Source organism: Triticum aestivum, chromosome 7B (genome assembly GCF_018294505.1).
Source record: "Triticum aestivum cultivar Chinese Spring chromosome 7B, IWGSC CS RefSeq v2.1, whole genome shotgun sequence".
Classification (NCBI taxonomy): Eukaryota; Viridiplantae; Streptophyta; class Magnoliopsida; order Poales; family Poaceae; genus Triticum; species Triticum aestivum.
Window position 1 is genome coordinate 302,081,576 of NC_057813.1, and position 24,580 is coordinate 302,106,155.

General features: G+C 46.4%; 1 protein-coding gene across 14 annotated transcripts in view; it reads right to left on the reverse strand.

The window, feature by feature from the left end:
• Positions 1 to 473: 473 nt before the first annotated feature.
• LOC123155894 (thylakoid membrane protein slr0575) overlaps positions 474 to 24,580 on the reverse strand; it is a 40,397-nt gene continuing 16,290 nt past the window's right edge. Inside the window, exons 5-10 of one of the 14 annotated variants that reach the window (XR_006477666.1) lie at positions 22,781 to 22,864; positions 22,549 to 22,599; positions 21,772 to 21,848; positions 6,908 to 7,015; positions 813 to 858; positions 474 to 743 (exon numbers count right to left, since the gene is read on the reverse strand). Coding sequence is in view for 13 of the 14 variants with exons in the window: in XM_044574037.1 (XP_044429972.1) it covers positions 682 to 743; positions 813 to 858; positions 1,600 to 1,662; positions 21,768 to 21,848; positions 22,549 to 22,599; positions 22,781 to 22,864 (387 nt within the window). In the remaining variant the exon portion in view is untranslated. The other 13 variants (XM_044574037.1, XM_044574041.1, XM_044574042.1 and 10 more) reach the window with 13 other exon arrangements.

Consider the following 24,580-nt stretch of genomic DNA (forward strand, 5'->3'; position numbering starts at 1 on the left):
ATTTATACGTAAAAAAAGCATACTCAAAAATGATACATACTACCTAAAAATTAATATATATACTACCTAATCATTGTTATATACTACATACTACATGTACATACTCTCTATTTCGACGGATACTACATACAACATACAAAACGCAAAACGCAAGTGGTGGTACCTAAAAATTAGTATATATACTACCTAATCATTGTTATATACTACATACTACACGTACATACTCTTTATTTCGATGGATACTACATACAACATACAAAACGCAAAACGCAAGTGGTGGTAACAAAGTATGTACGTGTAGTATGTAGTATATAACAATGATTAGGTAGTATATATATTAATTTTTAGATAGTATATACATGTTTTGAGTATGCCTTTTTTTACGTATAAATATGTACGTATTTCACAAATATAACAAAAACTATGGGCTCATATGTAATTTTTTCATGTAACTTGCTTTAAAATATCTTAGATATAATAAATAAATATATTTAAAATGATAAAGTAGTATATATAGTACCACATGATAGTATATGAGACATATAGGGTAACTACCACTGGGGAAAATATCTTAGATATAATATATATATATACATATATATATATATATAATAATTAGTGGGGAAAAGAAATAAATATCATTTTGTTGTATATTAGCAGAGAATAGGATTGCAAACGCTGTCACTCTTCCTCTGTGGTCTCCGAGATAAGACGCACTTCATATAGATCGTCACCACCTTTTCCTGGGTCATCGGAACAATGGTAAGACAGTGAATGATATAGGGTACTAGACAATAACGAGCACAACTCACCAATTTCAGCCTTAATTCCAGGACCGAAAAAGGAGGTGAATTTTGCCTGCGTAAGAAAAAAGTTTGCAAGGCTCAGTACTCATAAGCTCCCTCCGTTTCCAAATATATGCCTTTTTAAAGATTCCAACAAATAGATTCCAACAAATGACTACATACGGAGCAAAATGAGTGAATCTACACTCTAAAATATGTCTACACACATCCGTATGTTGTAGTCCATTTAAAATGTTTAAAAATACTTATATCTAGAAACGGAGGGAGTATTTGCATATATACACCTACTACTTATAAAAGCACGAGTGATGAATCCAAATGATATGTGCCATCCAACTACCTATGTCCACTGTATCACGATTGCTTCAATGATGTATCCATCACATCATCTATAATTTGGAAACATGATAATTGCATTGATCATAATTTGAAACAAAATTAATTCATTAAACACAATAAATCTTGGAATTAATATTAATTGCGATCAATCTTGAAGATACTATTACTACTATCAAGCTGTATGTGCATGCACGTATACACGGTTACTAATTTAATTTTGGACGCAACTACAAAACGAACCGTCAGATTTTTTAGCATGGCAACAACTTGAATATTTTTCATGGCAACTATAGTTGCGGTGAGGATGGCATCAGTTTTTGCCATGATTTGGCATCTATATCTATATCTATATCTATATCTATTATTAAAGGAAGGTGATATTCTTGGTTTCGTCCCGCTTAGTTTAGTTCTGCTTCAATTAATTTCACGCACGCTATTTGGTTTCGTTACTTACCACCCGTTCTGGCTCAACGAAGAAAGCCCACTTGGCGGCGCATCGAGGCCTAGGTCCGGAGAGCTAGCAAAATATAAAATTGCCGATGGAAGGATTCAATCTCGTAACATATGAATCGGCCATCCACAGTTTGTCCAAATAACCAAGCTAGAGATATGAGAGGATTTTCTTCTCCCGTTACAACGCACGGACCTTTTTGCTAGTGTTTGCTAAAGGAAATTGGCATCATCGCAACAATTAGAATTGCTAAAAATCTGATGTAAGATTTTTGTCAATTTTTTGGATGTGTATTTTTAGAGAAAATGCATGAAAGCCCGACTTCAAATTAATGAAGCCAACAACCGGCTAGAATACAACAGTGTTGAATTACAAAAACAAAGACTTTCAAAATCTCAAAGATTACATGCATATCTCAATACGACCAGAAGCAGCAGCGAGTAGAGCACCATGGGAAACTACCATGAAGCCGCCGAAGATCTCGTGCAGCCAGAACAGCAGAACCATAGTATCCAGACAACAGCAATTGCCGTGGACATGAAAAACCAGACTGCTTGAAGAACGTCGACTCCGCCGCCCGCCGCCTCAGGCAACTGCCGTATCTCCCCTTCATCCAGACCGTACCACACACGTGGGCGCCCACCACCGGCCAGCAACTCACAAGCAAACAAGGCAAGGAGCCGCTGAAAGATGCGGAAGGACAAACTCGCCACCACCAACCCCGGTAACCAGGAGGGCCGAGCACCGCCACCGCCACCAATCACCACGCACGAGGACCACATCCCCCGACCACCCCTTGAATGCCGCCTCCAGGAAAGACCAAACACACCAGGACGCCTCCACCATCCGGTCAAAAGGCCAAGACTTTCGTCCGAAAGAAGGAGGAGGGGGCGGACTTGGTAGTTTGACCCACTCTCAAGAGGGAGAACGCACCGGAGCACCGCCAGCATCGAGGTCGACGTGAAATCGACCAGGTGTTTCCCCCATTCCAAGACTTCCACGACCCCATCCTCGACAGCCCGATCTGACAGGCCAACGACCAGATCGGCGAGAGGAGACCGCCATGAGGGGAAGGGGCCGGGAGGAAGAAGAAGCCACCTGTCGCTGCAACGAGACCTCGTCGCCCTCACACCGCCAAAGCGGGCGGAAGGGAAGGCCATCTCCACCCAAGGCCGTTACCCTGGCTTCCAGAGCCACTCACACCGGCGCGAGGCAGCAGATCCTTGCCGCCACCTTCACCGGAAGATGCGCAATAGTCGGCAGACTCCTTTGATGGTGGCAAGGAGGGGGGAGAAAGGAGAGGTGGTGGATGCTAGGGTTTGGGTCGCTCCTGTGTCGTCCGGGAAGGGCAATGCATGAGCCATGATGTATTTTAGTACACCCCTTTAGAAAAGTCGTGTGTAGATCCGAGGTGGAGACTGAAAGTAGTCTTTGAAGTTCTAAAGGGTGATTTAACTTATTGATGGTTTGGATCAAAATACTCACCTTTAATCTCCTAGATTCACGATGTGATCTCGCAAATTTCGGCATGCTTTTGTTAATCGTACGAGGGCCATTACCTTGTAAGAAAAATGGGCATTTACATTTATGCCCCTAATTTGCGCCCATTCAGATTTACCCCTAACTTTTTTATGTGCTCAAATTTGCCCCTAAAATGCATTTTAGGTTGCCAGAATGCCCTTCTATGCCCTTCTATCTGGTCAAAGTTGTTTGATGGAAACTTTGAAAATTTAAAGCAAATTCATATGAACTCAGAAGAATGCAAATTCATATGAACTCAGAAGAAAGCAAATTTAAAGCTTTCATCGCCTAGACGTGCATTTATCTGCATTCACCTAAATAGTTTTATAATGTTATAAACCCTAAAAGCTTTAAAGAGTGCTTTTGTCATGAACATAAATGACATGCGCATATAGGTGATGTTTTTATGAACATTCTGATATCTTATTTCGCATTCAGTTGAGTTCATATCAATTTGTTATAAATTTTCAAACTTTTGGGCAAACAACTTTGACCAGATGGAATGGCATTCTGGCGACCTAAAATGCATTTTAGGGGCAAATTTGAGCACATAAAAAAGTTAGGGGTAAATTTGAGTAGTGAGTTCGAGTTAGGGCACATATGTAAATGCCCCATGAAAAATACACACATCCAAATGTAGGTACATGCGAGAGCACAATCTAAATATATATATTTTTCTTCGCCAATACACCAGGGACGTATCATTTCTTCATAGGTAAGACAGAGCACAAAGAAGGGGATGGCAGCTCGTAGTCTTGCGCCCACGGCAAGACAGAGATAAGCCAGAGCCTTGGTGGCAGGTTGCTCAGCCCGTGTACAAAGCAAAGCGACTACTCAAGCATCAATCTTAAACCGTGGGCGCCCGCTCTAGCCCAGTACGCGGCCTCGTCTTGGATGGATGCAATGAGCGGCGAGACGGAGGGGCTCTCGTTGTGGAATATGCACCGGTTGCGCTGACGCCAAATGGATCAAGCGGTGAGGATAGGGATGGCAGTTTTGCCTATGGGTATGGGTATCCGTGGTACTATAACCGAAAACAATGGACACGGATGAGACTTTGGACCACTTTGTACTCATGGATAATGGGTATCTATACCCGCAAAATAAATGGGTAGGGTATGGGTACGAAGTTATACCCATGGGTAACCCAATGAATACCCGAAAAAAATAACAAATAAAAATAATCCATAAATACGTCTTTTAGGCTATTATCCCTAAAATACGTAGTAGCCAATTGTCCAATTCTCTTAACTGGCCCATGGACCACATGCCCACAACCGTGATTCTCCTCACTTTGACCCTTTCCTCGACCTCGAAACACGAAGCAATCAAGTGAACTTACTCATCGGTTCATTCCCAACCGAGGCGTCGCACTGCATCTTCATCTCCCTGCTTATAACTCCTCCCTTTTTCCTTTTTAAAAAGTGACATTCTATGTGTTAGAGTTGTGTCGAATATTGTGTACACTATAGGTTACAGTTGGACTTGTAGTTGTATTGTGTTTAGATAGGATATGGAGTCGTGTCCTAGTAGGACACTTGTATCCTAGGCCTCTCATATATAGCAGGGGTAGACACACGATGTAACCTATGCCAACATAATAGCATCGGAACGCAGCGGAAGCCGACGACATGTGTCGGCGTCCAAGGCGACCGAGTGCGGTATTGTAGCGGTATCATGGGGAGGAGCGCCCATAGTCAGGCCCCGGGGATGTAGCCATATCGGTGAACCTCGTTAACAAATCTCGGTGTCGTGCTTGTGTGATTGCTTGGTCCTCGGATGATCTACGATGGCCTCGGATTTATTCTAACAAATGGTATCATGAGCTAGGTTGTCTGGAGGTAGCGGATTGTTGATCTAGAGGAAGCAGAGCAGAGAGATTTTAGCTGTGGAGTTGAAACCGAGCTGAAGACGAAAGAAAGTTTGTCGGCGGATCGGAACGGTGGCAACAAGATCTGTTCGGAGTCGACGTTTTGGAATAGCAATCAGAAGCGCTTGCAGCGTGTACAAAGCAATCGAATTTTGGAATAGCAATCAGAAGCGCTTGCAGCGTGTACAAAGCAATCGAGATCGATTCTTCTCGGCGAGTTTGGCGGCGTACCGCACGCACGTGGCAGGCTGTTGACACCAGATTTTGGCACGGTCAATAACTTATTTAAGATGGCGTCAAATGGAGAAGTGATCGTCATGAAAGAGTTCCGTATTGTCGATATAAACATCTTTGAAGTTTGGGTCATCGCAGTCCGATTTCATCTCGAAGGCCGAAACTATGCTCAAAATACTAAGATCTTATATTCAGAGTACAGTTTGGCTGATTAAGCCCCCAAGACGACCTCAAATGGAAACATTATCTACATGGATTGTCTTCGTCTCGTCGAAACAGTCGATTTTGATATAAAAATCGTTCCAATCCGAGTTCGTATGCAAAAGTTAGAGCCATCGGAATACAGCCCTGTCAGGAGGCAAAAAACTGGCGCGCCCCACCAGACACCCTGTCTGATGGGTAGCGCGATGATAGCCTATTTTGCGCGACCGATTTGACCCTCAAGATGACTTCTGATCAAAAAATGTTCAACATAAAAGTTGTTCGTCTCGTCGAAACGGTCAAGATTGCTTTTGGGCTCGTTTCCATCCGAGATCGTTTACCACCACAAAAAAGACCCGCAAGATGCAGCCAGTTTAAACCGAACAGTTTTGGAAAGTTCGGACAAAACCAATCCGAATTTGACTAGGGTTTTGGACGTGAATCCAAGCCTTTTCCTTGCACGGGAAGTCCAGCCGCCTCTTATATACCTAAGGGGTGACGGCCGATTGAACAACACACAATCGAACAATCATCTACCACTTTTATCTTTTATCTTTTCTCCTTAACCCTAGTTCTTCTTCTTCCTCGTTCTTCGTTCGTTCTTCTTTTGCAGGGCGGCGAACCTCGAGGCCCTAGGGGCGGTCAGCCCGACCTAGGGCAGCCCATAGCCGCCGCGCGCCCTGACGGGGTCCCTCCCGGGCGTGTGGGGTTTCGGGTCTACAAAAGCGCCCGCCGGATTGTCTTGCGTACCGCGCTTCCGGCGGGTCTCCTTCGACGTGAGCTGCGGTGCATCACCCCCGGCGTCGAGGGTACACGGCGACGTGTTCGTGTGTGAACACACTTTTTGGCGACTCCGCTGGGGATGAAGCTTTGAACGGTCTCCAGCCCGTTCTTGCTACGAAGAGATCGTCATCTAGGGTTTGCAATCTACAAAGGTAACATGAATACCCAATTCACTTATGTAGATGCAAGTAATACATATGTTGTTGCTAGATCGTCTAATGAGCATATTGTATCGGCTAGCCCTAGTTTTATCAATCATGCATCTAATTATGTGCAACAGCCGATTCAGAATAATCTTCATGCTTCAACTTCATGTAATTTTAGCAACATGCAACATATGTATCCCAACTCCCATGCATCGGCAACCCCACAAATCTATATGCCGATGAACAACATGAGGAGTTCGGTTAATCATGTTGAGACACCCCATGTAGGAACTTCCAATAGTATGCAACAAAGTGTTTCGACTTTTTATTCATCGGCAAATAACTTGCAGTATGTTAATCCAAACGTGCCGGTGGATAGGGGAATTGGCCATGCCACTACTAGTTATTCGGCCAATTACCCTCAAACATCGTATGCTACACCTCATGCTACGAATTTTTCGGCACCATACGCAATTGTAGATATGTGATTCAGCTCCGCACCTTCATGCTCATGGCCGAATAAGTGAGAATTCTACCAGAGCGCATGTGTCTTTACCTAGTAACGTAGCATATCATGTTGCCCCTGCACAATTACAGAAATTCGGCAACACACCATTGCCGAAAGCGTCTCAAAGTATTGGGGGGCAATCCGATGAAGATTGGGCTGAAATTGGTCGAAAAAAGCTTAAAGATAGACTAGCTACAATGTTTGCTGAATTTAGACAAGAACAAGCAAGCTTGCAAATCAAAGAAAGAAAGAGTGGTGATTCGGATAACAAAGTTAATTCGGTTATTAAAAAAGCCGAATCAAATAGTATGTGTACCGAATCTATCAAAGAAAAAGAGGATGCCAAGGCATTGGAGAGTCATTCAAAAGTAGAACAAAGTATTATTCAAGTGATACAACCATCATGCTCTCCCAACGTAATTGAAGAGGTATGTCTAGCAAGTGACTTGCCTATCTTCCGATTTGGTCGCAACTTTATTGTCGATGCTTCTATAAGAAAAATTCTAATAAGTAATTTTGAAAGACCAATGAAGAAGGGTAATTTACTTGTTAGCAACAAAATTGTTATAGACTATATCGGTCAACCCATTGCACCATTTATAAAGACCGATAATGACTTATTGTTGTGGCCAAAGCTTTCCCTGTTGCTTTATCTAAAGTTCATATCTAGTTGGGTAGCTTTGCTTATTTCTTACTTGGCTTGCACTTTGTCTCAATTGAGACATGTGTGTTCTAAATATTTTCGTATCGGAAGTTTAAAGCCAAGGTTAATTTCTTTTGAGAAATCCAATGCTAATATAATATCTTGTCCAAAGACACCGGAGATAGAGTGGAAAACACAATTATAGCCGAATGGGAAGATTCTAAATCTGAACCATTCGTTTGCTTATCTTCAAAGCCGTTCACACAGCAAGATCGGCTAGAAAGCAAGAAGTTTACCTTCAATTCAAGCATGTGTGACTAAATATTTGATTTATTGCTGAAAAATAATTACATAAGAATTCTTGATCACCATGTCAAGCCAACAGTTCAAGGACGAATGTATTGTAGGTTGCATCATTCGTTCAAACATAATTTTGAGGATTGCAATATGTTTCATCAAATAGTTAAATCGGCCATTGAAAAAGGACGATTGAAATTTGTTGAGACACCAAGAGATGACCAGTCTATTCCGATTGGTCTCGATGGCAGAAAGTTTTTGCATCGGCTGCTTCAAGCCGATCCATTTAAAGAGGAGGTAAAAACTGCAGGTGATGGGGTCAAGCTTTCAAGTAAAGAAGTTGTTGAAGAGCATAATGAACATAATTTTGAGGGCGAGAATTCCATCGAAGCTACAATGGAGACGCCAAGGACTGGGGGGCAGCAAGCAAATCCAATGATTGATGCAAGCACAACCAAAGGAAACAAAGGCCGAAATAAGCGCAAGTGTAAGAGATCAAAAATCACCTTCGTTGAACTATTGGATAAATATCAAAAGAAGAGTGAAGAGAAGAATGCTTATCGGCCAAATCATGCAAAGAAACCAAGATCACCCCCAAGGCGCAAATATGAGGATTGGTATTGGCAAAGTGAAAATTTTAATGCAACATATTCATATCCTTATTTTGGGCCGCCAATGCCAATGCCGTGGATGCCTCCCTATGCTCATATAGATACATATTCATCATGGGACAGGTATGATACAAGGGCACATTCTCCATCTTATTCTAGACGATCTCACCAATACTATGCAGCTCCAAGGAGATCAACATTTGAACAATCACGCGTCAAAGACCGTTTCAATCATAAAGAATCAGTCTGGTGCACAAGGAAGAATAAGGAGGTGGTCGAGCAAATCTACCGCGTCAAAAGAGATGGTCGTAAGAGTGTCACTTCAGATATGATCTCAAATGAAAAAGAGCCAATTAAAATGTTGACATTGGCTACAAAAGGCAACGAGGCAAGTCAATCAAGTGCCAAATCTGAAGAGAAGAAGTTGAGAGTGCACAAGGTAAAACAAGAATTGCCATTACTTCAAATAAAATCGCAGCTGGGATGCCCACTCGACTTATCGTATTGGCAAAAGAAGGAGTTGCGGAAGCTTAATGCACAAGAACTTGAAAAGAGAAATATGGCGTGGGTTCCCAAAGTAAATATTCAAAATAAGAATTATGTGTGAGCTTCATTTACAAGGAGTGCGACAAAGGTGAAGAAGGAAAAGAGTGAAAGCTACGAAGGACCAAGCCGAAGGTTTCAACATCTTCGGTCCACACATTATCCATTTTCTTCAACAATGCCGTTGATGCCTATGCCATGGAATTCTTCATCAGGTATGGTTGGTTACCCTCAATGGGCTTATTTTAATCCATGAATAAAATATAATTTCTTACATCATGAAAGGGTATTACCAAATCATTATATGTTCGATTAGCTTCACTTTTGTTGCTAATCTAAATGGCCGATATATACTTATCGTCTTAAGAATATGCAAAATGGCCGATGGAGTGTTGACATCGTCCTTAGAACAAGCCATGCGGAAGTTATTTTTCGGCACACAAACTTTGCCGAAAAACAGGGGGGCATGTGTTGACACCAGATTTTGGCACGGTCAATAACTTATTTAAGATGGCGTCAAATGGAGAAGTGATCGTCATGAAAGAGTTCCGTATTGTCGATATGAACATCTTTGAAGTTTGGGTCATCGCAGTCCGATTTCATCTCGAAGGCCGAAACTATGCTCAAAGTACTAAGATCTTATATTCAAAGTACAATTTGGCTGATTAAGCCCCCAAGACGACCTTAAATGAAAACATTATCTACATGGATTGTCTTCGTCTCGTCGAAACGGTCGATTTTGATATAAAAATCGTTCCAATCCGAGTTCGTATGCAAAAGTAGCCATCGGAATACAGCCCTGTCAGGAGGCAAAAAACTGGCGCGCCCCACCAGACACCCTGTCTGATGGGTAGCGCGAGGATAGCCTGTTTTGCGCGACCGATTTGACCCTCAAGATGACTTCTGATCAAAAAACGTTCAACATAAAAGTTGTTCGTCTCGTCGAAACGGTCAAGATTGCTTTTGGGCTCGTTTCCATCCGAGATCGTTTACCACCACAAAAAAGACCCGCAAGATGCAGCCAGTTTAAACCGAACAGTTTTGGAAAGTTTGGACAAAACCAATCCGAATTTGACTAGGGTTTTGGACGTGAATCCAAGCCTTTTCCTTGCACGGGAAGTCCAGCCGCCTCTTATATACCTAAGGGGTGACGGCCGATTGAACAACACACAATCGAACAATCATCTACCACTTTTATCTTTTATCTTTTCTCCTTAACCCTAGTTCTTCTTCTTCCTCGTTCTTCGTTCGTTCTTCTTTTGCAGGGCGGCGAACCTCGAGGCCCTAGGGGCGGTCAGGCCGACCTAGGGCAGCCCATAGCCGCCGCGCGCCCTGACGGGGTCCCTCCCGGGCGTGTGGGGTTTCGGGTCTACAAAAGCGCCCGCCGGATTGTCTTGCGTACCGCGCTTCCGGCGGGTCTCCTTCGACGTGAACTGCGGTGCATCACCCCCGGCGTCGAGGGTACACGGCGACGTGTTCGTGTGTGAACACAGGCGTCCCTAGGCGGTTCAGCACGCGCAGGCGTGCATGGCTCGCGAAGGGGGTTGGCCGAGCAGGCGCGGGAGCAGCAGAGGCCTATGCTCTCAGGGTAGGCCGGGGCGCTCGCTGTGGCATGCTGAGACTTGAGATTTGTTTGAAAAAAAAAGAGGATGTCGTTCGTTGCGGTCAAGGGCGTTGCTCGGTGTTGTCTTAGTCACTGGGGCATTGACTTGATGGCTATCACATTGGATCGATCAAGTATGTTTGCTCAAGAAGAAGAGAAAAGGCTTGGAAAGTCACGTGTGGTGTAGCTGCTGTTGTACGCACACAAGAAGGCTTATGTGCTTTTTCCTTTAGAGTTCTTGGTTTTGTCCGTAGATCGTGTATGAAGATGGTCCGCGACAGCGTTAGTTCGGCATGATGGTCGAAGGGAAATCAAGACAAATGATGTGCGTACGAGGCTCGTGGAGTCTGGAGCATGTCATGCGGCCGGACAAGTTCGGCTGGGTCGGACTATAGACAGTCTGACGGATCGACGTGAGTCGGTTGGTACAGAAGACGGTGGTGGGATTGGCGACGACGACATAGGAGCGTGATGCCGATGGTGACCGACTTCTGGGCGTGGAAACACGCGGCACGGGCCTGAGTGCTTGTGTGGCTTCGACAAAACTATGGCGCGGGGTTGATTCAAGACGGTGCACACTTGAGAGCTTGAAGTCGACGGGGCGCGAGGGTGGACTGGTCATCTACCATGAAGTCATGTTGAAGGTGGAGCTGGATTGAGGGGCTACGGTGTAAGGATCCAGAGAATCGAAGCCTATTCAGCGGATGGGAAAAGCGAGTGACATGCAGTTCGGACTGGAGCCCAGTGGTCTGATGGAAGCGTGAAACTCGTCATCGGTCGGCGATGATCGGTGGTACTCTAGAGTGGGGGTTGAGTGGTGTGGTTTCACAACCCTTGAGACTCGACTGGGACAGCGGAGGCTTGACGCGGTAATAGCGGCGAGGCGTGCGGTACGCACGGGACATGGAGACGTGCCAGGGCTCTGGTGGTCATACATGTGGTGAGACAACTGCGAATTTGACTCGGGATGACTATAAGCAACGGTGAAATTCCTTCATGTTTCAGACAAGCGGTCAAGAAAGGAGCGGTAATGTTGAGTTCAGGTAACTCTTATGTGTGACACCCAATATGTGAGTTGTTCACTTTCACGCAGGTCAGTGATCAGTGTGTGATGGCGTTGGACGGGTACTCTGGAAGTTGGGAGCACAACTAGAGTAACAAGGGACTTAATTTTGCTCGAGTGTTGACCGTGGTCAAGAAAAGAAGGGACTACAAGTTGCAGGTGGAGTCACATGGAGTCTTTGGAGTAGCAGCGATGCTCATGGGATAAGCTCAAGTCCAATGTACACGGAAGTTTGACGCATTGATGAATTCAAGGTGATGGAGAATATTCGCCAATGTGGAGTTTGTTAGAGTTGTGTCGAATATTGTGTACACTATAGGTTACAGTTGGACTTGTAGTTGTATTGTGTTTAGATAGGATATGGAGTCGTGTCCTAGTAGGACACTTGTATCCTAGGCCTCTCATATATAGCAGGGGTAGACACACGATGTAACCTATGCCAACATAATAGCACCGGAACGCAGGGAAAGCCGACGGCATGTGCCAGCGTCCAGGGCGACCGAGTGCGGTATTGTAGCGGTATCATGGGGAGGAGCGCCCATAGTCAGGCCCCGGGGATGTAGCCATATCGGTGAACCTCGTTAACAAATCTCGGTGTCGTGCTTGTGTGATTGCTTGGTCCTCGGATGATCGACAGTGGCCTCGGATTTATTCTAACACTATGTCCAATATCTAATCCCCTATTCCGCCGCATGCCGTCCCTATCCTGCTTTGCCGCCGCTTAGTCGAGCGTTGGCCGCCCTTCCTTGCCGCCGGCTAGGGCTGTTCGCTAGCCCGTGGGAAGAGGCCGCTCGCCGCCATCACTCGCTAGAAGGGACGCCGCCTCACCAGCCAGTGAACCTGCAGGTCTGCACGAGAAGAAGGGTGCTCCTCTAGCTACCATGGCTAACAGAGGTGGAAGATAGCCAAGTTTAATTCGAGTGAAGAACCAGAGCAACGCTAGTTCGACGGAAGAGTTGAGTATTTTTCTAGCCCTGAACGGTACGCATAGATTGCTTCAGTGATAGAACAGTACGCATAGATTGCTTCAGCAGAACAACACACATTCAGTATGCATAAATTTGCTTGAGTGATAGTAGAATTTTAGTGGCATACAGTACGCATAGATTGTTCTCTTTTTTTTGCCTAATTTGTAAGGTTGTGCTGCGGCATCCCCTAACACCGGCTCGTCACCGTCACCGGCAGAACAGAGGTTAGAGGTCAGCTACGAATATGTCACCCAATACCGCTGAAGCTCTTATATGCATGCAAGCATGGATTCCTGCTGATTTGCTTGGTAATAATCCATTTATTCCAGTCATGAATTATGAATTACATCTCATTTACTTTGATTATCTTCTTACTAAATGTAGAATAACTTTGCTTTAGATAATGTCACTTCCGATCAATTTGCGATTCAGTTTGTTCTTGAAGATGAAGGAGAAGTTATGGTAACATTACAGTGCTGCCATTTACAACTTATCCTGTACAGATGATGTTATTGAGTACATTCTTAAACTTTTTATTTCTTTTGTAGGAGGAATGTGAATCTGAAGTCACCATTGGTGACTAAAATGAGCAAGTGCCTCTACTTGGTTGTTAACATTGAGGCATGGGCGTGCATTAGGGATCATGCAATGTTGTTTGGTCAATTAGTCTTAGCATTGCAAGTTTGCAAACTTTAATTTGTTTTCAATGTTAGTTTGTAATGGAGATTAAGACCTTTAATTATCTGCCAATCATCATTGCAAACTTTTGTTGCAGCTACAAACCAGATTGTGATGGCCGAGTACCTAAATTTAGACCCTTCTCTCATCTTAATTTTTGTCATGCCAAAGTTATATGTTGTACCCATTGGATACCCGATGGGTATGGGCATGGGTACCACTTTGTGCCCATGGATATTGAAATGGGTGGGTATAGAATTCTTTTTTGGATATGGGTTTGGGTAGAAGAGGGTCGTACCCGCCCATACCCTACCCATTGCCATCCCTGGGTGAGGATTGCCAACGTGGCCAGCCCCATACGATGGCCAGAAGGAAAAGCGGCAATGTCCGTCGCGCACCAGGGAAGGAACTCGCAAAGGGCGCAACGGTCGTTGTGCGGCAAGCAATGACGGGCCAGCCTCGTAAAGGTTCAGCAGCGGTCAATATTGGCAGGCCAAATGAAGAGCCCAGGAACGCCAAGTCAAACACCAAAAAGGGGCGACCTTAGAGCCAGTGAAGAGAACATAGCATGACTTGGCAAAGTAACAGCCATCGGTGGACGACCGCCAAGAGAGGCTGTAGAAAGGGGTACGGGCCGAAGAAGCCTCCAAAGTTGGACATACTGGATCGTAGCACCTGGCATGAGCGCGCCCACGAATGTCGGCCACCCAGCTGCGGCCCTGAAGCCCATCGGTCACCGAACAAGACTTGCATCGGCGCCGGGCAACAAGGGGTAGAAGAGAGGGTGCCAAATCAGAGATGGCCTTGTCATCGATCCATGGATCCGTCCAGAAATCACAAGTGTGCCCGTTGCCAACAGTCCAGGTGATGGATGCTTGGAAAACGGATGAGGCGTCTGGGTCGCTTGGTAGGTGAAGATGAACCCAAGGCCTAGAAGGGTCGATCCGCTGAGGCCATAGCCATCGCATGCGCAGGGCAACACCGGAACGCTGGAGGTCCAGGATCCCAAGGCCACCCAGCTCGAGAGGGTGACAAACACGTTCCAGTGCACGGGACCGTGGCCGTTGCCGCTCTCTTTCCAACCGTGCCAAAGGAACTCACGGATACTTCGGTTGATCTGCTTAAGAATTAGCCAGAGCCACCAAGATGAGGGTGGGTATGGCACATAGCACGTGACGCACCAGGGCAAGACGCTCTTCGTGGGAGAGGAGCGTGGCGTGCCAAGACAGCTGCTTGACGATGATGGGCGAGGCTTCTGGTCTATGCACTAACTTTGCAAAAATGCTCGGCTACACCTATTCAGTGCGCTGACCCCTGACCCCGAGCAGCTCACCATTGGCAATGAGCTCTCATGTGCAATTGTCGTCTTCCCCATTACCTACCTCAGGACCCCCCTCTTGGTCCGGAAGCCTTCTGCAGCTATCCTATTCAGTGTGCTGACCCCTGACCCCGAGCAGCTCACCATTGGCAATGAGCTCTCATGTGCAATTGTCGTCTTCCCCATTACTTACCTCAGGACCCCCCTCTTGGTCCGGAAGCCTTCTGCTGCAGAAGGCTTCCGGACCAAGAGGGGGGTCCTGAGGTAAGTAATGGGGAAGACGACAATTGCACATGAGAGCTCATTGCCAATGGTGAGCTGCTCGGGGTCAGAAGGCTTCCGGACCAAGAGGGGGGTCCTGAGGTAAGTAATGGGGAAGACGACAATTGCACATGAGAGCTCATTGCCAATGGTGAGCTGCTCGGGGTCAGGGGTCAGCGCACTGAATAGGTGTAGCCGAGCATTTTTGCAAAGTTAGTGCATAGACCAGAAGCCTCGCCGAACACACGAAGCAGCTCGTGGATGGCACGCGGATCTTGCAAGGATGGGTGACAGAAGATGACGATGTCATCGGCATAAAGAGATATGCTGGAGGCGGCATGGCGTGTCGTGAGACGCTGCAGCACGCCGGAGCGGTGAGCATGCATGAGAAGGGAATTTAGAGCATCGATGGCAATAGCGAAGAGCATATAGGGGATAAAGGATCAACCCGCCGAAGCCCACAGGCATGGGAGATCGAAGGCCTAGGCGATCCATTGATGAGAATGCGTGTGTTGGAGGTGCAAAGTAGCATGGAGATCCAATCACGCCAATGGCTACCAAAGCCAAGGTGAAGCAAGACCTCGAGGAGGAATGGCCAAGAGACTAGTCAAAGGCGCACGCGATGTCAAGCTTGAGAAGAACTCTGGGCACCCGCAAGATGTGGAGTTGACGGGCCGTCCTGGATGAGCATGAAATTGTCATGGACGCAACGGTCGGTGACGAATGCACTCTGGTTAGCAAACACCAGCTGGGACAGCCGGGGAGCAAGGCAAAGTGAGATTACCTTGGCGATAAGCTTAACAACCAAATAAATCAAGCTTATAGGCCGGTAGTCCGAGAGGGCGGAAGCATCCGGCTTCTTAGGAAGGAGCGTGACGAGGGCTTCATTAAGCCGCTCTAGGCTGCGGCCATTGAGGGAGAAGAACTTGTCGAACACCTCACAAATATCACCCTTGAACTCGGAGGTGAACCCATCGGAGCCCGGGGCCTTCCCGCGAGGCAACACCTTCATGGCCTGCCAAATCTCCTCCTCGGTAAAGGGATGCTCGAGGTCGAATAGGTCGAAGTTGCGGTTGTCGATCTGGCCAAGATCGATGGAGAATTTCTGCTCACAAGGGGTCCCGAGCGTGGAGGAGAAATGGAGATAGTTAGCTTTGGACATGCCCGGCTCGTCAAAAACGGTACGGTCGCCTTGCTTGATGGAGAAGATGCGATTCTTCTCGAGTCTATGGGCCGCATGGATCTTAAAGAATGCACTATTGGTCTCATCCTCCTTGAGCCAGCATACATGCGTAACGAGGAAAATTATTTTTCGTCAATCTTTGTGAGTGGAGTGGCGGAGACAAGCAGCCCATGGACATCAGTACATCACCATGGATCTTTCATCAACACCCCAAGTGCCAACTGGACCAGTGACTAGAGCCCGTGTCCGTGCCATTGAATCTGAGGTGAACTCGCTTCTCTTCGTACTTTCGGTGCATTCACATGAGACATGCCTACCACCTCAATCCAAGATCCTATGCATTCTCAAATACCAAGGATCCATCCATGAAGGAGTGATGGAAGAAGGCCAAGTCGCTGAGGAGAAGAAGAACAAGAAATGTTGCACGGCTTTAGCGGCCGGACTGTCCGGCTACCAACCAAGACTATGAAGTGCCCGGAACATCATTACCCAAAATCAAAGTCGGTGAAAGAAGCCCTCTGACCGTTCGTCCGGCTCTTCGTCCGGCCATCGGTCGAATTATCCGGGTAGCAACCCAGACTGTGTGGCCCGTGTAGGTTATTCTACTCATGAACATTGTGCCAGCCTGGAGCCGAGCCTACATTAGTAGACGGACTATCCGGCTAGCAACCAAGAATAGTTGGCCACCAACCCAGACTGTCCGGCCTCTGCCTATGTGCAGATCTGGCCAAGAGGTCATGTATCCTCTCTCTCATCTGCCCTTTCGCCCCTTAGCTATATAAAACGTACCATGCACTCAAATTAGGGTTAGCAAATCATACCTAGACCTTGAGAGAGCTTTGCTCACCTAATCACCTCCTAGAGGATCAAGACGTCCTAAGGGAGAAGAATTCCCAATAAAATAAATAAGACTACCTCCCCTTCTAGGGTTTGGAGAGAAAAATCTCTCAAGGCCCCATCTCTCTTGGAGTTTTAGGAAGAACTCTATCATTTTACCTTTTCTTTTGTTGACTGTGGATCTATATGTATCTCTTCTTTTGGATGTTTTGAGAGAACATGTGTGATGGAAACTTGTTCATCTAGTTTGCCCTCTTGTGTTTCTTCAGTTACTGTGATTTTTTCCTTTTGCCATCTCATTATTGTGAAGATTGGGACTGATATAGACTCGACTAGATGGCGAGTCGTACGTTGGCCCGACCTTTTCATGGTACTAGCAGCAGCAAAAAGAAATTCTGGTCGAGCAAAGATGCAAGAGCGTAAGATCAAAAACTTGCATCAAGTAGATTGGATCGACTTCGCGCGCAGCAACAACAAAATCCCCACGGATCAGCAACGAAGATATTTGGTGTCCCCCGACATGAGACGTTTTCTCTAGTTGTCTCTAGTTTTATTCAACTCAACTAAAATAAAATCTCCCGTACTATAGCTTCCAGTGGAAAGGCAAGGTATATGTGCTTCGCCTAATGATTCCCAAGCCATCACCGACAATATTCAAGCTCTCCGGTGCCTTTCTTCAAGCGGTTTTGGCCTTCTTTGAAAGGATTGTTCTACGACATTATCAACGGGTTTGCACTAGGCACGGTAGACATATTGCGCCTGAACTTTGTTGTCATTAGTTTGATCCCTAAGGTTAAAGGGGCCGACTCGATCAAGCAATACCGGCCGATTACCCTTATGCTGTGTTTGGATGTCTGTATTGGAGACCTCTGTATTGTATTAGTTTCAATTCCATTTCAGCCAGGGAACTGTAATGAACATGAATGTGAATTCAGTTGTTTGGATGTTAACTGAATTGGCTCACGGAATCCTACTGAGGTTTCAATACGGAATCATGTTTGGATGTCAAACTATGGAATTGCATAGCAACATTAGTATATGGATCAAAACAAAAGTTGTATAATGTGTGACTACAATTGGATGATTATATAGCAGCAGAAAAAATTATCAAATATTCTAGAATGTTGGAGGAAGAAGGGGAGCCGTGTTGATGCATGAAGAAGGGGAGCCGTCTTGGGATCCGGCAGTAGCTACCTAGGCAGAGGAGGACCAGGAAGAAGGGGAGCCGTGTCTCGTCTGAGGAGGCCCGAGGGAGAGGAGATGGGCTCCGGCGGTGGGTCACCGCAGCGCCGGGGACGAAGGGAAGGGCCGGCGCCGGCAGGCACTGCAGCCGCAACCATCGGAGGTCAGATGGGATCTGGCCGCGACGAGCATGGCCGGAGACAATGGAAGGGGCGCCGGAGGATAGGAAGGATCGGCGGCGGAGGAAAAAGGGGATGGGAGGGTGTCAATCTGCGGGGCGCCGCCATCTTCCATCTGCCTGCGCGCCGCCATCTTCCATCTGCCTGCGCGCCGCCGTCTTCGAGCTGCCTGGTTGCCGCCGTCCTTTGTCTCGTGGTGGAGGAACGAAGGGACGACAGCGAGGCCCAAACCGTTTTCTTTTGCGGGCTTGAGCCAATTCGGCTGAAATCGGAGGTGTGGCCCTCCGAATTGCCGCGAGGAGTGGGCGTGTGCGAGCGAAAACGGCTGCGTATTTGTTACCAATTCGGTCTGCTGTTTCAGAGTACATCCAAACAGCTGAATTGGGGCAGCCCAATACCAAATCCATTACAGAGAGCCCAATACAGACATCCAAACGCAGTGTTATCAATGTGCCTTTCAAAATTTGTGCTAAGGCTTACTCTACTAGGCTCGCCCCCATAGCCCAGCGCGTGATTAATAGAAGCCAGTCGGCTTTCCTCAAAGGGCACAACATTTTAGAGGGTCCGGTAGTTCTGCAGGAAATTATCCACGAGCTTAAGCGTACTAAACAACAGGTCGTGCTCCTCAAACTCGACTTTGAGAAGGCCTACGATCGAGTGAACTGGTAGTTCGTTCGAGAGGTTTTGATTCGAAAGGGTTTTGAATCAGGTTTTACCCATCGCATCATGCAGCTGGTCTCGGGGGGCCAGACTGCGGTGTCCATAAACGGAGAAGTAGGGAACTTCTTCCGCAACAAGCGTGGCTTAAGGCAAGGAGACCCCATCTCCCCCCTGCTCTTTAACCTAGTTGCGGACGCCCTCTCGGCCATGATCGACAAGGTCAAGGGTGTCGGGCATATCCGCGGAGTGGTCAGCCACCTCATTCCGGGTGGTGTCACGCACCTCCAATATGCGGACGACACGATGCTACTTTTTGAGCCTGACGACCATAGCATTGATTCCATCAAGCTCATTCTCCTCGCTTTCGAAGTAATATCGGGCCTCAAGATTAACTTCCTCAAAAGTGAAGTTATCGCCATTGGGATGGCTGGCCAAGAGGCGACCCGTGTTGCCAACCTCCTTAATTGCAAGCTTGGGAGCTTTCCAATTAAGTACCTGGGCCTCCCGATCACGGACAAACACATTTCTATCCATGAGTGGGAGCCCCTTTATGGCAAGGTGGCGAATAGGGTAAGCCCTTGGCGAGGTAGGTTCATGTCTTCCGCTGCCAGGCTTATCCTAACAAACACTAGCCTTTCCTCGCTGCCCATGTTTACCATGGGGATGTTTCTCCTCGCTGACGGCGTCCACGCCAAGCTTGACACCCCTAGGTCAAAGTTCTTTTGGTAAGGGACCGGGACCAAAAAGAAGTATCACTTAGTGAAGTGGGCAGCGATTTGCAGGCCTGAAAAGTTTGGTGGATTGGGAATCCTTAACTCCAAACTAATGAACGTGGCCCTCCTAACTAAGTGGGTTTGGAAGCTAGCGCAAAACGAGCAGGGGCTCTAGGCAGAGATTCTCAGGGCAAAACGAACCGTACAGACGGCGACCTTGGATGATACGAACTGTATAGACGGCGGACAGCGGCTCGATCTGGAGCAGCAGATCAGCAGGCGTCACACGCGTACAGTAGCAGATCCAAACCGATCGAAGACCGAAAACAGCAGTAGGGCAGCTGCGAGCGATCAGGAGAAATAACCAAGAAATCGATGTAGAGATCAAAGGAAGACCGGGAAAAAAAACTCATTCGAGCAGCACGAGTTGCAACGTGCAGTGGAGACCCTAAAACCTGGGATCTGTTACCATGTTATCAAAGCAACTTGTATTATTGGGATACCAAAACTAGCATATGTACACATACGCGAGGATGCCAAAAGGCAACAAAAGGATGCCAAGATTAGCTCAAAAAAAAGGATGCCAAGAGACTAGAATGCAAAAGGCCAAAAGACATCACTAAAAGACATCACTAATATAACTCTAACAGAATTGAGCAGAAGGACATGGTCTGTGCGATCCTCGGCAAGATTGTAGGATGGCATGGTGCAAGCTCAGGTCATGGGATGGCATGACTGGTCGTTGGGCGAGCTACATGGCACGTTTACTGTTTCTCTCGGAATAAAAGGAGAAAGCTAGAAAAACTGCAAAGAATTACGCAGCAGAAAACTCGTGCGTCTCCGTCTTCCTCTCTCGCTCACTCTCGTATCTCAATTCATAGGTAACATGAGCAAGGGGCGCACTAGCGGTTACACACCAGCTTCTAGCAATAGGACAGCGGCTCCGACAATATGGTGGATGCTGCATTGTAACTCACGCCAGTGTGGACTGGCAGTAGCCAATTCCTCGCTGAGACATGGGCGTCCACCTGACGGTCGGTGTGGTGTGAAGACATCGCACCAATTAGTCAGCGCCTTTTGGCCTTTGCGTGGAGTACCGGCGGAGGCGACTATCGAACGATCCATCATTTAGATGCTGACAGGAGCACTGCTCCGTGTCCAGTGTGAAAACTCTTGTCCTTACCTTTATTGGTCGGTATCAGCAGCAACAAACTTGCGTCGTTACATTGTTGAAGTCGTTGTCTACTTGTTGTGCTGGTCTTCATTGGCTGGTCTCGATAACCATGACGAAAATCCTTGTCCGGGCCGTTTCTGGCCAGACTTGGCGAGACGATAGCATGAGGACGTTTATCCCTTCTTGAAGGTGTTGCTGCGGAAGAAGTCTGATCTAGCTATAGGTATTAAACTATTAATGTCATAGCTTGTAATGGTTCAGCCGTGGTTCCCTTTGTTATATACTAGGCTTAATAATTAATAAGAATGGTTGTGTGCATCGCAATGAAGCAAAGGCCGGAGATTCTGATCTCCCTTCCAGAAAAAAATTGGCCTTGTACGCATGCTGAATAATTGTTTTCATCAGTGGATAATAACATAGACTGGAAGCATTGCAAGAAATTCATCAGCTGATCTGGAGTTCTGAAATTTGCAATAGCTTGCATGGAGATGTCATGTGTGTAGCCTTCAGAGATTTGTTCACTGTTTAGTGCGGCACTGCTTATCAGCACCAGTCCATGCTTGTACCAACGATTGAAGTTGTTCACAGTTTGTATGGGTGGTTCGCTGGAGCTAACTGAACAGGTTCCACTGACAGGGATTAGAAGTGAAGGGAATTGTGGGGGTTAGGTGAGGGGGTGGAGATGACCCAACCCCTGGGTGGAATTAATCCCCTAGAGGAAGCAGGCCGTAGTGTGTAGGTACATCTACTCCCCAACCAAGTGAGTTAGGCTCACTTCTTTAACTTGTCCTTTTCACATACTGAAACTAACACTATAAGATTAGTATAAAAATAGTTTTTGAGACTACTAAGGTAACTAGCTCTCTCTGCATGCATTTATTTTTGACAACATTTATTTAACTCCACAGTGGTGATCTTTTTATATTTAGAAACCCGGAACAAATAAAGGAGGGGGTATATTTAGAAACCATGAACAAATAAAGGAGGGGGCTAACCTGCCTCTTCTCAAAATCTGATAGCTCCAACGATTTGGCTTCGAATTCCAGTACTAAACAGTATTTCCCATCATCAGTTACCTACATGGAAAATATACTATGAATCCCAGAACCAAGAATTACGCAAGTGAACTGAAATGTCCTTTTGTTAAATCATGTGATGATTTGATGGAGTAAAGAATTTTGGTGTAAATAAACCAAAGATAAAGACCAGTCAACTTTACTAAAAACATGAAAACAATCAACAAACACAAGCCACTGAAATTTCCGTAGAGCATATGGGAAGTTGAAAGAGTGGCTAAACTTTATGTAATTTCTACATCGTGAATTTATTAACAAGCCATAACAATACTCATGAAGGCCAAATTTCTTGCTAAAATTTCTACATCATGTAATCAGTAACAACCCATAACAGTACTCCGTCATGAAGGCTAAATTTTTTTCTGAGATTTGTACATCATGTATTCGGATAAAATACCACTGCTCCTGAATACATCTCACTCTGCCTTTCAAAACTAGTCCTACTTAAGCTATAGCTATAGTCCTCGCATCGTCCATCTTAGTCAACACCATCTAGTATTTTGCCTAGAGATCTGTGGTAATGCTGACCAATGACAAGGCGATAAAATACGGGGCCACTGATGAGACAAAAAAAGGATCTAATGGCACTTGATGTAACTATCTCAATATAAATTGTCAAAAATTAAATGTGTGCTTTGCAGTAAGTATAACCATCTGTAGAAAAGACTACTCCAAGGAACAAAGTAAATGCAAAATTTACTTCTTGAATCTTTTGTAATATAGGTGCACTACGTCTTGGAATGCCGCCACCCTGCCAGTTCGATAGAAGGAAAGAAGATAAGTAGGATAAAGTAGCAGAATCCTTCCAATGTAAAGAAAGAGATTAACTAGAAAATATTCAGGAGCTGAGGTGAACTTGAATATATAGGTATAATACGAATAAAAGGAGAGATAATGTCAGATTATGGCAAAGCACCAAAACAAGGAATTACCAAACCATATTGAAAGATCCGCTTTAGAGCTTCATCGAGATGCTGCTCATCACCATATCTATAACGTGTAACATCACTCCTGACCTAGAGGTAGGAGCAAGATTAACATGTGGCATGGTAGATGTTTGCATTGACTTAAAGAAAGTATTGAAAATTAAGCAATTAATCGGTAATACTTTGCAAAACAAACATTCTTCCACAAACACCAGAACTAGAACCGACGCACTTGCATTGGTTAAATGCTTGGCATGTGAAGTCTGTAGGTAGAAAAGAACTGCAGAGATATTTGGTTTAAGAATAGTAACGCAGACACAATTGTAATGAGGTCATACCGGCACCGTAAACGGAATGGGCAAAGTTTTAAACATGTTTGGTTAGCTCATGATAATCAATTACAGTGCATGGTCTCTGTTCAATTGTAGAGTCGGCGTCATCACTGGCACATCCACCAACAGCGTCAAGGGTTGGTTCCCACACCTCGTGTTCCGATTTGCTTCGGCGGTGGGTTGGACGACCCGGAGGCGATGGCGTGGTGGTGTACATGGCGGAGGACACACCGATCAGCCTGCCTCTGTTCGTTCTTGCTGCTGCTGGAGTTGCAGCAGCGGCTCGGGCCACCTCAATCAGAATGCGACGCGGGAGTTCGTCTGCCGGTGGGTGGATGGCAACCGGATCCTGTACAGCGAGCGCATGGTCGACACCCTGATGAATGGGGGCTGTGATTGAGCGTGGCATTAAACCTGTCGCTGCTGATGGCCAGAACAGAGCGACGGTGTCCCATCTAGGGGGGCTCTCACCACATCGACTCCCGGCCTGGTGAGCCGGGCTGAGGACCCCTAGATCGGTTTCGTCTTGGGGCGGCGACCTACCAGGAGAATCAAGAAGCCTTGCAGTTCAAGACAAGGACTCCATATCCGTGGAGGATTCCTCTCCACCAACGTAGCCGACTAGGACTCCTGTAATCCTAGGGCTCCAGTGTCTTATATAAGCCGAGGCTGGACTAGACGATAGACAACATTACACATTACAATCTCTTGGTAGATACATGTACTCTGTGCTACACTCCAACGCAATAAACACAAACAGGATGTAGGGTATTATCTCCTCAGAGAGCCCAACCCTAGGTAAAATCATGTGTCCTTGCTACCATCGCTCCTAGAGGCCTAGCTTAGGATCCCTACCTCGAGATATGTCGGTTTAGGTTCCGTCAGTGGTGGCCCATATAGGCCCTACTAGGGGATGGGCAAGTTCATCTACGTCGGTTCTGGTAATCCAATCAGCCCGACGATAGTTTGGATACATTCGTCCTTTGTGTCATTATTCAACAATAATTTTTTATTAGCGACCAAGCCGACTCTCGTCATGGACTGGACCATTGGGTGCGCCTATTGGGCCTGGGCTGCTCGAAAGCAACGGAAGACAGCGACTACAAATACAAGAACGAGCTACAAACAACTTGGCTCGGAACAAGACGGCTTCGGCCACCTATGCTTCTGATGCGAAGCATCCCACGGTCATCCCCATGGACATACCTACGTCTCCCACGACACCGCTTGGACCAATGACAAGAGCTCGAGCAAAGGCTATCGAAGATAAGGTGAGCTCGCTCCTCTCCGAACTACCACTTTCTACATATGAGACATGGCTACTACCTCAAGCGGAGACCCTATGCGTGATCAGGTACTTGGAGGAAGGCCACGGATCAGCTACGCCCAACGGACAAGGCGGCGAGGACACCAAGTACAAGGAGCGAGAAGAGAAGCAGCCAGAAATTCTCCAGCCACCAGACGTCCGAGACGT